At 38.2% G+C, this 14,615-nt stretch overlaps 1 protein-coding gene across 1 annotated transcript in view; it reads left to right on the top strand.

Moving 5' to 3' along the window:
- Positions 1–2,549: 2,549 nt before the first annotated feature.
- The window catches only part of LOC147354993 (IQ domain-containing protein M-like), a 152,656-nt gene continuing 140,590 nt past the window's right edge, over positions 2,550–14,615 (top strand). Inside the window, exons 1-2 of the mRNA XM_086349358.1 lie at positions 2,550–2,629; positions 3,163–3,361. Of these exons, the coding sequence (XP_086205484.1) occupies positions 2,550–2,629; positions 3,163–3,361 (279 nt within the window). The remainder of the gene's footprint in view (positions 2,630–3,162; positions 3,362–14,615) is intronic.

Raw genomic sequence — 14,615 nt, forward strand, 5'->3', positions numbered from 1 at the left:
TTGTAAATATAATTCACTTTCCATCAAGTCTTCTATAAATTATTCTTCAGCTTCAAATTTCTGTTTCTTTTAACATTCCAATTGTTTAGAGATGTGTTGTTGATCAAAGTCCATATGACTAGGGCCCAAGATAAATCCTTTTCTTTTTCAATTGATTAAAAAGCAGACAAAACATATCCATCATTTTGTAAACATTTTTGCATTTCCTTTTTCTTTTAATTAATGTCATTCTAATCACTCATGTTAACTATAGCTTTTAATCACTCATTCTAATCATTCATGCTAACTATAGCCTTTAACCAAAATAACTAACTTCAGTTCTCCCCCTCCCTCTCCCAAACCCCCTTCTGTTGCGGGAAGGGGGACCCCTTCCAAGGCCCGAAACTGGGTTCTTGTCTAACACTCGGAAATGAATTGTCTGAGGAGACACATGTGCTGACAAAGCAAGAGATTTCACTGGGAAAGAGCACCCGGGTGGAGAGCAGGAGGGTAAGGGAGCCCAGGAGAACAGCTCTGCCACTTGACTAGTCTCGGGTTTTATGGTGATGGGATTAGTTTCCGGATTGTCTTTAGCCAGTCATTCTGACTCAGAGTCTTCCTGGTGGTGCACGCCTCGTTCAGCCAAGATGGATGCCAGAGAGAAGGATTCTGGGAGGTGGTCGGAAACGTGGTGTCTCCTTTTGACCTTTCCCAAATTCTTCAGTTGGTGGAGGCTTATTAGTTCTGTGTTCCTTACCAGGACCTCCTGTCGTAAAACAACTCATACAAATGGTTTCTATGGTGCCTGGCCGGGGTGGGTGGTTTCAATTAGTGTGCTTCCCCTAACATTTCCACAGACAGTTTTCAGTATGTGACAAAGAATTCTGTGCCATTCAAGGCAACTTAGGAGAAGAGCAGAGCTCCTGTGACCACTGCTGGTACTTTAACAGTACACATCACACATCACCTTATGGTCAGGTGTATATGTCCCTTTAAGATTTATTTACACATTATTGTTAGAACGTATAAGTTTGACCATAAAGTTGGCTCATTTATGTGTTTCTAGAAGACTTCTCTTATTTCTTCTGAGAAAAAGGAAAAAAAGTCGTGAACTCAAAATCCTTTTGATTTCACAATAGGTCTTAAAACTCCGAACAAGTCAGAAGTAACCATTTCTATTTTATTTGCATTCCCAGTTTATCTCATACATGGAGGCATGTTCATAAAAATTGATATAACAGAGCAAAAATACTCTTAGAAGGCAGAGCTCCCTGTTTTATGAGCTATTCAAAACCAGTCTTAATTTAAACAACCAAAAAGAAAACTTTGCTTTATTTTCTATGCCTTTTCTGGTAGCTTTGTCTGTTTAAATATTTCTCTCCAGCACAACATGTTGTATTTTTGACTCAATCTACGGAAGTTTTCTCAAGAGAGAGAATGAAAGAACCAACCAAAGATACAAAAGAACTACTTTTATATGAACATCGTACAAGGCTAACTTCCTTTCTTTTGCAAAGACAGGACAATGTTTATTTGTATACACAAACAGAGAGAAATGCTAGCCTCAGTTCTGTGTATTTAGCTTTAGATCAAAAGTAAATCCAGAGGACAGTTTTCTGTGCTTGAGCAAATCTCACTGGTCAGTAGTGGCTACTTTGGTGTAGGAAGGTCCAAGAGTCAAGAAGGATCATCAAAGAATACTTGTTGTGAATTTCCTGATCTGGAGCTGATCTCCAATCTAGTGGGTACAAAAGTATCTCAAATGATTTTAGGTTTTGTTGTAGTTGTTTAGTTGCTAAGTTGTGTCTGATTCTTTTTGACCCCATGGACTATAGCCCGCCAGGCTCCTCTGTCCATGGGGTTCTCCAGGCAAAAATAGTGGAGTGGGTTGCTATTTCCTTCTCCAGGGGATCTTTCTGACCCAGGGATGTGTCTCCTGCATTACAGGTAGATTCTTTACTGCTGAGCCACAGGGAAACTTGATTTTAGGTATACTGATAATACAAGGCATATTAGAAGATACCACAAGTTTCAAGACAAACTAATAGAAGAAACAAATGGAAAAAAGATCCCCTGTTACCTACTATCTACCACCCAACAGAGACTAGATGGCTGGAGTCAATAATCAAAATCAGACTTCAACATTTTAGTCACCAGGGGAAGAAAAATAATGATCATGTGCAAACTAGAACAGGAGTCTGTAAGAGCCAGCTTAATGCAAATATCAAAACAGATCTGGTGAAGAAAATTGTAGAAACAGTCAATGATATTCACTCCGGGAATCAACAAAGTTGGGTCTGGGATTTAGAAGTCTATGCACAGTGCACTTTGTAGGGCAAGACTCAGGTCTGGTGTGTGAAATGACCTGGCTATCTCATTGGAACTCCAGCTGTGAAAGATGCAGAAGCAAAAGCAATTAAGAGGAGAAAAAGATGTTTGTATGCTAAAAATTGCAAGGAAACTATACTTTGAACTTTGGAAGACTTTGAAAACCTGACTACAAAGTAAAAAATACAAAAGATATACGAGGGAATAAAGCAGACAGAAGAGTACCAAGGTCACAGACTGCCATGCAGAAAGTCTTCTCAGGCGGTCGTCACGGCTGCAAGGGCCGTCCATATCGGTGTTGCAAGGCTTGTCCTGTTTTCCAGTAGGATCACTCACTTCCGTGATCCTGTAGTCCATGGCTCTATCAATACGTACCCTGCCTCTCAACTGGAAGCATTTGGAAAATAAAATTACTTTTCAGAGGAGTTTGGTAAGCAGAGAATCAGTGCTGAATAATTTTGCAGCAGTCTTTAGTTTAAAATAGCTTCTGGGACAGGAAAGTTATTTTTACTAATGTGCCTTGTCATATGAAAATATTTTGTTCCTTAGATACTGTATCTCTCTTTTGAATACTTGTGGATAAACTTTGACAGATTCACTTTCTTTTAGGTTTCATTTAATCAGAAGGTCAATTTATGTATGTTTTATTGATTTTGATATATTCAACCTTCTTTGGAGAACCCTATTGGAATGTTCAGATGATATACATATATATATACACACACATGAAATTCTATGTGCTAATTACAGTGTATTTTCTGTTTCATTATATTCATTATGAAATTGAATTTAAGACTTTTTAGAAGTTTGTTTTTCTTATTAACTATAATAAGAAATTTTATATTTTATTTTTAGCCCCAAATCCATTCTTAGTAAAAGTGATAAAATTGACAATAAAGTTAAAAGAATTGGACCACACATAGAGATCTTCCAAGTGTTCCGGGGAAGAAAAAAATTTGCAATAACCAAAAACATAGTTAAGATGGTCACCATCATGCAGGCACTTGTCAGAGGGTGGCTCGAACGCAAAAGATTCCAAAGAATAATGACCAAGGTAAAGCATATATTGAGTATTATAATGTGTTTAAAAATTCTTTGTTCTCCCAGTTTTACTGAGATATAACTGACATATAGCACTGTACTAGTTTAAAGTATACAGAATAATGATTCAACTTACATGCATCATAAAATGATTTACCACGATGAGTTTAATTAACATTCATCATCTCCTATAGATACAAAATTAAGAAATAGAAAAAAAATTTCCTCATGATGAGAGCTCTTAGGTTCTCCTCTCTTAACAGCTTTCATATATAACATATAGCAGTGTTGGTTATATTTATCATGTCATACATTACATCCCTAGTACTTAATTGTCTTATAACTGGAAGTTTGTACCTTTTCCCTGCCTTCAGCTGATTTCCCCTTTCCCTGCCTCCTGCCTCTGGTAACCATACATCTGATGTCTTTTACTATGTTTATTTGCCTTTTTATTTGTTTCTGAGGTGTAATTGGCCTATAACACTATGTTAATTCCTGTTATACAACAGAGGATTTGATTCTTCTATATATTTCAAACTGATCACCACAACAAGTCTAGTTATCATTTGTCACCATACAAAGGTATCATATAATTATTGAGTATATTCTCCGTACTGTACATTTCATACCCATGACTCATATACAACTGTAAGTTTATATCTCTTAATCTCTGTTACTGTTTCACTTCTCCCTTGGATTCCCTCTCCTCTGGCAAAAACCTGTTTGTATATATGACTTTTTTTATGTTCTATTTGTTCATTAATGAAATCATGCAGTATTTGTCTTTCTCTATCTGCAAAGATGGGCTTGATAAAGGACAGAAATGGTATGGACCTAACAGAAGCAGAAGATATTAAGAAGAGATGGCAAGAATACACAGAAGAACTGTACAAAAAAGATCTTCACGACCCAGATAATCATGATAGTGTGATCACTGACCTACAGCCAGACATCCTGGAATGTGAGGTCAAGTGGGCCTTAGAAAGCATCACTACGAACAAAGCTAGTGGAGGTGATGGAATTCCAGTTGAGCTATTCCAAATCCTGAAAGATGATGCTGTGAAAGTGCTGCACTCAATATGCCAGCAAACTTGGAAAACTCAGCAGTGGCCACAGGACTGGAAAAGGTCAGTTTTCATTCCAATCCCAAAGAAAGGCAATGCCAAAGAATGCTCAAACTACCGCACAATTGCACGCATCTCACACGCTAGTAAAGTAATGCTCAAAATTCTCCAAGCCAGGCTTCAGCAATATGTGAACCGTGAACATCCTGATGTTCAAGCTGGTTTTAGAAAAGGCAGAGGAACCAGAGATCAAATTGCCAACATTCGCTGGATCATGGAAAAAGCAAGACAGTTCCAGAAAAACATCTATTTCTGCTTTATTGACTATGCCAAAGCCTTTGACTACGTGGATTACAATAAACTGGAAAATTCTGAAAGAGATGGGACTACCAGACCACCTGATCTGCCTCTTGAGAAATTTGTATGCAGGTCAGGAAGCAACATTTAGAACTGGACATGGAACAACAGACTGGTTCCAAATAGGAAAAGGAGGACGTCAAGGCTGTATATTGTCACCCTGCTTATTTAACTTATATGCAGAGTACATCATGAGAAATGCTGGACTGGATGAAACATAAGCTGGAATGAAGATTGCCGGGAGAAATACCAATAACCTCAGCTATGCAGATGATACCACCCTTATGGCAGAAAGTGAAGAGGAACTAAAAAGCCTCTTGATGAAGGTGAAAGTGGAGAGTGAAAAAGTTGGCTTAAAGCTCAACATTCAGAAAACAAAGATCATGGCATCTGGTCCCATCACTTCATGGGAAATAGATGGGGAAACAGTGGAAACAGTGTCAGACTTTATTTTTCTGGGATCCAAAATCACTGCAGATGGTGAGTGCAGCCATGAAATTAAAAGACGGTTACTCCTTGGAAGGAAAGTTATGACCAACCTAGATAGCATATTCAAAAGCAGAGACATTCCTTTGCCAACAAAGGTTCGTCTAGTCAAGGCTGTGGTTTTTCCAGTGGTCATGTATGGATGTGAGAGTTGGACTGTGAAGAAGGCTGAGCGCCAAAGAATTGATGCTTTTGAACTGTGGTGTTGGTTCAAGAGTCTTCTTGAGAGTCCCTTGGACTGCAAGGAGATCCAACCAGTCCATTCTGAAGGAGATCAGCCCTGGGATTTCTTTGGAAGGAATGATGCTAAAACTGAAACTCCAGTACTTTGACCACCTCATGTGAAGAGTTGACTCATTGGAAAAGACTCTGATACTGGGAGGGATTGGGGGCAGGAGGAGAAGGGGATGACAGAGGATGAGATGGCTGGATGGCATCACTGACTCGATGGATGTGAGTCTGGGTGAACTCCGGGAGTTGGTGATAGACAGGGAGGCCTGGCGTGCTGCGATTCATGGGGTCGCAAAGAGTCGGACATGACTGAGCGACTGATCTGATCTGATCTGATCTGATTTATTTCACTTACCATAATATCCTCTAGGTCCAAAAAAAAAAAAAGGAAAAAAGTATCCCCTAGTTCCATCCTGATATCAACTAGGTTGTCAGAAGTGGCAAGATTTCATTCTTTTTTTCCACTAATGTCTCATTATATATAATATATATTATATATGCTTATTATATATAATATATATGCTTAATATATATAATATAGTATATATCATATAAACATAATATATATAATTATATATAGTCATATATTTATATATATGATTATGTATAATTATATATAAAACACATATCATATATATTATATATGCTTTATATATATTTGTAATATAAAACATTATATGTATGGGGCTTCCCACATGGCTCAGTGGTAAAGTGTCTGCCTGCCAATGCAGGAGAGGCAGGAGACATGGGTTCAATCTCTGGGTCGGGAAGATCCCCTGGAGGAATAAATGGCAACCCACTCCAGCAGTCTTGCCTGGAAAAATCCCATGGACAGAGGAACCTGGCGGGCTATAGTCCATGGGGTAGAAAAGAGTCCGACATGACTGAGTGAGCACATACATTATGTATAAACCATAGCTTCTTTATCCATTCATTCATCAGTGCACATTTACATTCAATTAATGGACTTTTGAATAGTAACCTGGTCAATATACCTATGATTTTTCCAAAATAAAGTTCTTTGGTTTAAAAAAATTGTTATGAATAATCTTCTCTTATGACAGTTGCAGATTGTGTCAATCTGGAGACTGTGAACAAATGCCTGGCTTATCCTTAACCCAACAGTCCTGGGACTACTTTTACCCTAAGGCTCAGAGCACCTATCTTTGCACTGGTTTTGCTTCTCCTATGCTATATGCTCATTCTCTGTTTAAAGCAACTTTCCACTTCTTTTACTCCTGGGTACTCTTGCAGAGCATAAACCTTTACCTTAAAAAGAAACCACACATATCCACCTAGCAACTTTTATAAATAGCAGTCCTGACAGTCAAAATAAATCATAAGGACCTAGTTTGGCTGGGCAAATGCAGGAGAATCTGAATGGATGGATTTTGGTGAACCTTTGAGAGAAATCCAAACATACTCTCACCTGAAGTCTACTAATAAAGAAATTTAGAAAACCAGCTAGAAATGAAAGAGTAGGTCAGGAGTGCCCACCTGAATTGCTTGATTTTCTGTGAGGAGCCCTCTCAAATGGCCTTGTACCGTACCTCCTGAATACATTTCTCTGAGAACATTGAGATGCTGTTAGTGCATAATCCATTTGCCTGTCTCTATATGTATATGTATACACGCATTAATATATACATTTTATTGTTCAGTTGCTAAGTTGTGTCTGACTCTTTGTGACCCCATGGACTGTAGCACAACAGCTCTCTGTCCTTCATTATCTCCTGGAGTTTGAGCAAATATATACATAGAACATACATTTGTAGTTCAGATGATTATATAGGATAAAGCATGTAAAACTCTGAAGTAAAACATTCTGTATAGCTAATCTTTTGCTCATTGTGTGAAATAGCTGCTGTATTCATTTTATATGTAAAGAAACTCATGCTCAGAGAAATTAAGTCATTTGACCAGAGTTGCACTGCTGGTAAGTGACCAAGCTAGAATTCAAACCTTTGTCTGACCCCAAAGCCCATGCTTATTCTACATATTATATCACTGACCTACTTTATGGCTAATTGCTCCCTAATCTAATCTAAAGCCGTATCCCAGGCTGGTCTCTCTAGCTCCAGATTGAGGCATTTAATTGCTTGTTTGCAAGGTCCATCGTTAAATCAGACTCCACACAGCCTTAAATGAACTCATTTTCTTATTCTACAAACCTCTTCCTTTCCTGTACTACCTATTTTGGTGAACTCACCCAGCACCCATTGTCCAAGCTATACACCTGGAGTTTTCTTAGTCTCCTTCAACTTGCTCACTTCCGTATTCAGTTGGTCACCACTTCTTTAATATTTCATATGCTGCTCTTCCTCACGGGGCTCTTGCCAGATCTCCTATTCATCACCCCCTCGCATGGAGAACTGCAGTAGTCTCCTAATTGGTCTCCCTGCCTGTAGACCTACTCCCGTTTAATCTGTCATGTGCAGTGCAGGAAAGGGCACTCTGATGACCTTATTCTATTCCTTATAGTCTTTTGATGGCTCCATATTGCTTATCAGATGAACTATGAATTCTGTAGTATACAGCACACATGAGCTCCTTGGTCTGGCCTTTTCCCGCTGTCCAGGCTCATCACAAGACACTTTTTCATTAATACCCTGTGCCCCAGCAAAGCCCAAATCATTTTATTCCTTGTTTGATTACTATTATCTTATGTGTTAATGCTGACCTTTCAGACTGGATTACTCTTCCTCCCTAATTTTCTAATAAACTCCAATTCTTTCTTTAAGAGCTTAAATGTCCACATCTAGAAGAAAAGTATGACCAAGATAGATGGCATATTAAAAAGCAGAGACTTTGCCAACAAAGGCCTGTCTAGTCAAAGATAGTGTTTTTCCAGTAGTCCTGTATGGATGTGAGAGTTGGACTATAAAGAAAGCTGAGCGCCAAAGAATTGATGCTTTTGAACTGTGGTGTTGGAGAAGACTCTTGAGAGTCCCTTGGACTGCAAGGAGATCCAACCAGTCCATCCTAAAGGAGATTAGTCCTGAATATTCATTGGAAGGACTGATGCTGAAGCTGAAACTCCAGTACTTTGGCCACCTGATGCAAAGAACTTACTCATTGGACTCATTGGAAAAGACCCTGATGCTGGGAATGATTGAAGGTGGGAGGAGAAGGATGAGATGGTTGATGGCATCATTGACTCATTGGCCATGAGTCTGAGTGAACTCCGGGAGTTGGTGATGGACAGGGAAGCCTGGCGTGCTGCAGGCCATGGGGTTGCAAAGAGTCGGACAGGACTAAGTGAAGTGAACTGAACTGAACTGAGACATCTTCTCTGGTCCATCAAGCAGAGCTGATTTCTCCATTTCTGGTGATTATTGTGCTAGTCATTCTACATTTTGACCTTTTGTTTAGATGTCTGTCATGGACACTACAATCTATATGACCTGTTTGGGAGTACACACTATTTTTATTTATAATACCACATATTGTTTTGACACATATAGTCTCTCTCATTTTAACTACATTCAATTATTTGCTGTTTTTCATGTTTATTTACTTGTTTGTGTATGCTTGTTTATGTTGTTTTCTGTCCTATTTGCTATTGTGTTCAATACCTAGAACAGTGCTTAGCATGTGACAGGTACTCAACAAATGACTTTTTGAATGAATTAATACAACAAAATATAAAAGTTTGTCAGGGCACTAAAGATCCATACATATATAACATGTATATATAAACATAAAAAATATAGCATGTCATATGCATGACATTATACATATTATAATGTAATTCATGTCCTACTCTTTGCGATCCCATGGACTATACACTCCATGGAATTCTCCAGGCTAGAATACTGGCGTGAATTGCCATTCCCTTCTCCAGGGGATCTTCCCAACCCAGGGATTGAACTGAGGTCTCCCACATTGCGGGCAGATTCTTTACCAGCTGAGCCACCAGGGAAGCCCAAGAATACTGGAGTGGGTAGCCTATCCATTCTCCAGGGGATGTTCCTGATCCAGGAATAGAACCAGGGTCTTCTGCATTGCAGGCAGATTCTTTACCAGCTGAGCTACCAGGGAAGCCCAGTTATATCATAATTTAACTTAATTCCAGCAGTTCCTAATGTTTACCATCATCTATAACATCTGGGACAAAATAGGTCTAGAAAACTTAGCAGGAATGGGCCCAAGATGATAATGAAAGGGAGAGATTGACAAAGAAAAATTTTAATTTCTATAGGGAGGTAAAATTTGAAATGAAAAGAGTGAGAAGCCTTTTTGAAGGATCCCAACAAATATAAACTAGATTGTTGGCTTCAATTTGGTTATAAAACTTGTTACGATCATTTTCTTTTTTATTCCACCATTGGTATGCTGCTTTGTATGTCGGATGGCTGCTCTGTCGATATAGTTAATGTTGTTTTGCTCACTTGAAATGCTCGTGTGGCAGGCCTGTAATGCATACATAGTCTGGTTCCAGAGCTGAGCCTGTGTGCAGGGTTGCTGTTGGGGGAATTCTTAATAGACTTTCTGGTCTAGAGGCCACACAGAGTATCACTGGATAATTGTCAGGACTGTGACAATCCTTCCACTGGGAAACTTCCATAGTCATATTGTTTGGCTGGCGCTTCAGAGCTTATGACTGTTGACAGTATCTGCTAGAATGTCACTTTAAGGTACCTCAAGAGACTGTACAATTTCTATCGTTTATGTGAAATACTCCAGATTGGGTTTATTTAGAAATAATGAAGCAGCATTATATTATATAATCCATAAGGAGACTACAGAGATTGCTGCGTTTAACTATCAGCATTATTTATTTCCAGGCTTCCTAGGTGATACAGTGGTAAAGAATCCATCTGCAGTGCAGGTGATGCAGGAGACAAGGGTTAGATCCCTGGGTTGGGAGGATCCCCTGGAGGAAAAATTGGCCACCCACTCCAATATCCTTGCCTGAAAAATTCCACAGAGAAAGGGGCCTGGTAGACTACAGTTCAAAGAGTCTCAAAGAGCTGGACATGACTGAATGACCAAGCATGCATGCACAAACAGGGAGAACTATATTAATATATTCTAGAATACTTTAAAAAAATTGATCATAGTCGCTATTTACTGGGTCTGATTTCTTACCTGGTGCATAGAGCAAATAGTCCAGACAGAAATGGAGGAAGTCTCAGGTATTTAATAATGAGAACTTAGACCATTTAACCCAAAGGCCTCTGTCTGGTATAGGAGTAGTCCCATGAAACTGAGATCTGGAGGAGGAAGAGTAATTGTGTTTTGTCTGGGAAGTGTGTTTTGTCTATGTAGACTGGGAAGTTGAGAGAGTGTAGGCCCGGGGAAAGAAAATATCAGTGGCCTTAGGTGAGACAGAATATTTGGGGGGCTGGTTGGGAGGACAGTGGCAATAGAGGGACAGGAAGGTAGGAGCAGACGAACAGTGTTCTTAAAAACATACTAAGGAGTTTATACTTAGTGTATCAGAATGGATGACGTTAGAGGAGCTGAGTGACATGAAGAGATTTGCTATTTTAGAAAAATTACTGACTCTGGACAATGAATTGAGTAAAGAGGATCACAAATTAGAGAAGGAACCACCTGTATGCTTATTCAGTAATCTGGTGCATGATGGTGTTGACCTGGGGTAAATGGAGAAATGGACAGGAGACAGGGTATTGAAATTGATTGGATTTGGAGATGAGGAAGTGGGAGGAGTCAATAATGGCTCTGAGGCTTTTGTCTTGAGCAACATGATGAATGATTGTGAAATATAGAACTTAGGAGATGTGAGTAGGAGAGGTGGAGGGAAAGGAAGGGAGGTAGAGTCCGTTTTTCAACACTGAGCTTGAAGTGCCTGTGCAACATCCCTGAGACGTCTGGGAAGCAGTTGGGTACATGAGTCTAAAGCTCAGAAAGATGATGGGCCATAGGGAAGCTTTTGGGGTTCATGAGAAGTTCTAAAACTTTTTCTACCTTAACACACTTGGAGAATACAAAACCCTCCCACACATTAAAATGGCTCAATCTGGCAATGATTATCACTTTATCTCTGAGAAAGCTCTTTCTCCAGACGACTGCATGGCTTTCTTACTTCATTCATGTCTCTGCTCACTGTGACATTATCATAAACCCTGCCCAATACTACCCTATTAAAAAAAAAACAAAAAAACGCTTACTCTGATCATTTCTTATTCTATTAAAAACACTATTGTTCTTTGCACTACTTACTACCATGTAATACATATTTTATGTTCATTGGATTATCGTCCCTTCTATCAGGAATTTTTTCTGTTCATTAATCTATTCACAAGGTCTAGAATATTCAGGGTTCATGTTTTTGAATAAATTATTTTCAAGACATTGGAGGAGGGGTGAGAGGATGTATAATTTTATTCAGCTCCCCTAGGATGCCCTCCTGTACTCTGCCTTCATCCATAGATTTGAGAATCACTATTAGTGATACTGTCTAGAGCCGTTGGAATTGATGTCATTGTCCAGAGAGTATATAAAGTAAGGAGAGAGGCATATAAAGATAAGAGTGAGAAAGACCAATGCTCAGAGGGGAAGCCAGAGGTGAGGATTTCACAAACAATGAAACAATAGCTAGAGACGTATGAGGAAAACTGAAACCTGTTAGATCAAGAAAGTCCAGACACGGTGTGATAAAGAGGGTCAGGTCAGTGATTCCCAATGCTTCCAGGAATGAAGGCCTAGGCCAAATGGGTAGAAAATGTGAACTAGCACTTCACAGTAGAATAAACGTAAATTGTTGATAAATATGAAAAGAGGCTACTCTTGCTAGTAATCAAAGAAATTGAGTACCACTAAGTATCATATAGTAGTGGAATTAACCAAACAAGAAATAAATTCATTACTTAGGAACAAAAGACGTGATCGTATCAAATACAAAGCAGACTTTTATTTGTAAAAACATTTTAATCCTGATGTATGATAAGCATGATACATTTACAGTTTAAGTCAACATGGATTGGAAAATTATAATCAGTAATTTGCATTGTCTCTTATTTAAATATTGCTGTTGTATCAATTTGTACATTTTTCTGATTAATTCCATCTGCAGAAAAATTTAGAAATATAGTGAAAGATTTGCATACTGAGATGACATGGCATCGTAACTAAGGCATATTTCTGTACAGAAGGCTGGCAGAGAGGCATGCTATAATAAGAAGCACACAGATGGACGACTGCCATTTTCTCTGACCCAACTTCTTAACCATGAAAACCACCTAGGTAGCCTTCTGAATGCCTCAGACCTGAGCAGGGTTTCTTCATGAGATGGGTTGTGTCCTCAAAAGAGTATTTATTAAATTTTGAGGAAAGAACACTCAGCTTGGGTTTGGTGACTGCCCAAATGTTCCTTCTCCCTTAGCAAATGTCACCATTCAACTAAGCTGCACTCTACGCAGAGACCTTTTGGTTTATATTCTAAGAATGCAATTAAAACAGTGCTTGATTCTTAATTATAAGCAAGAGGAACCTACTGACAGATTTAAGCAGAAAGGTATTGAGTAAAATTTTGGGCAGAGGTCTGAAGAAGTAAGCTCAGAAACACAGAGGAATGGTGAAGGCTAGCCTAGACAGCTCCCTGGACTGCAGTCAAATCCTGCACAAATTCTGATGCAGCCGCTGAATCCTGTACTCCCTCTGCAAATGCCGCCCTTGGAAAATGGATATTGTGCCAAGGTTACTCTTCTGCACAAATAGGTTTCCCACTGTTTCCCTTTTAAAAGCATTATTAGTTTCTAGTCAAAACCTGAGGCTTGTGTAGATAATGGATGAGGCTTTGTCACATGTCTGCATCCTAGCAACAGAGGAGGTTTGGTCATGAGCATCTGATTTGTGGCTTCCAATTGAAGGACAGGAGCTCTGCCTTTTACTAGGATTCACATGGTAGGGAGAGCTCCTAAAGTGTGACCCATTCGTTGTTTAAAACAAAACAAAGCAACAACAACAAACAGAGTGACAAAGCTCTATTGAACAAAAGGGAGATTAAAATTACACATTGGAAAATGTAATTAAGTGTTGAAAGACGCTAGCAAGCATTGAGAATCTGCCCGATTCTGATGGAATTCAGGTATAAGGAGAAAAGGAAAGTAGTGAAATTATGCTAATTTATTTTTTTTCAGGTAAATCAAGAAATATTATTTCATTGAAAATTTTGACAAATTAAGAAATAATAGGCTTAAACATAGTATCTAAAAATGTCAGAGAAGAACCACAAAACTAAACAAAGGTGAAGAAAAATAAAATAATAAAAACAACCTTTAAAGAATCACACAAAACAGAAAATAAATGACAAGAGCAAGAACAATCAGTCATACGTGTAATAATAAATAAACTAGGAAAGAACTAGAACAAAAATTTACAGAATGGGTGAAAAATATGAAATTCAAGTAAATTAAGAGGAATATAGTATGTAATTAAAAGTGTGGACTGTAAAGTATCCTTGTTTTGGATTTAGAACCAGTTCTGTAATTTAATAACTATAGGACCTTGGGAAAGCTAAACATTTTATGCTTTAGGGTTTTTACTTGTGTAATAGTATGCAAAGCATATCAAATGAAAGCAGACTCAGAAGAAATTTCATGACCTTAAATAGATTCCTAAAAATATAATGAAAATTGGTGAATGAAGTTTTTAATTCAAGAAGTCAAGGAGGAGAAAAGAAACTTTAAAAAAGGAATAAAGATAAGTAGAGAAAGTAATGAGCTAGAAATATAAAATGTAAAAATAATTGAATGATAAATAAGATGGAACTGGTTATTTAGAAAAAAATGAAATAGATGAATTTTTATACTTTTGAAAAAGTTTATTTGAGTAGAATGTAGAAAATGTGCATTCAGAAAAATGTAGTCACGAATAAAATACGAGCTGATAGAACAGGTAGGTACATATGATAAAACCTGAAAAAATCCAGTGAAAAATAAGTACAACACATAAATATACAGTTTCTGAAAGAAAGAAAATACAAGGATTTGAGCACCCAGAGTGGACAGAATCATCCATTACAGAGTAATGCCTTAGTAAAAATTTTATTTTTATTTTTTTTTCTGGCTAAGTGGGCTACATATTATAGAAATCTCTACACCAACCTAGGAAGCTTCTATGAAATTATTCAATACTGAAACTTCTACGTTATGGCAAGCA

This window comes from Bos grunniens, chromosome 17, assembly GCF_055505025.1.
Source record: "Bos grunniens cultivar Pamir isolate PY7600 chromosome 17, Bosgru_T2T1.0, whole genome shotgun sequence".
NCBI classification, from domain to species: domain Eukaryota; kingdom Metazoa; phylum Chordata; class Mammalia; order Artiodactyla; family Bovidae; genus Bos; species Bos grunniens.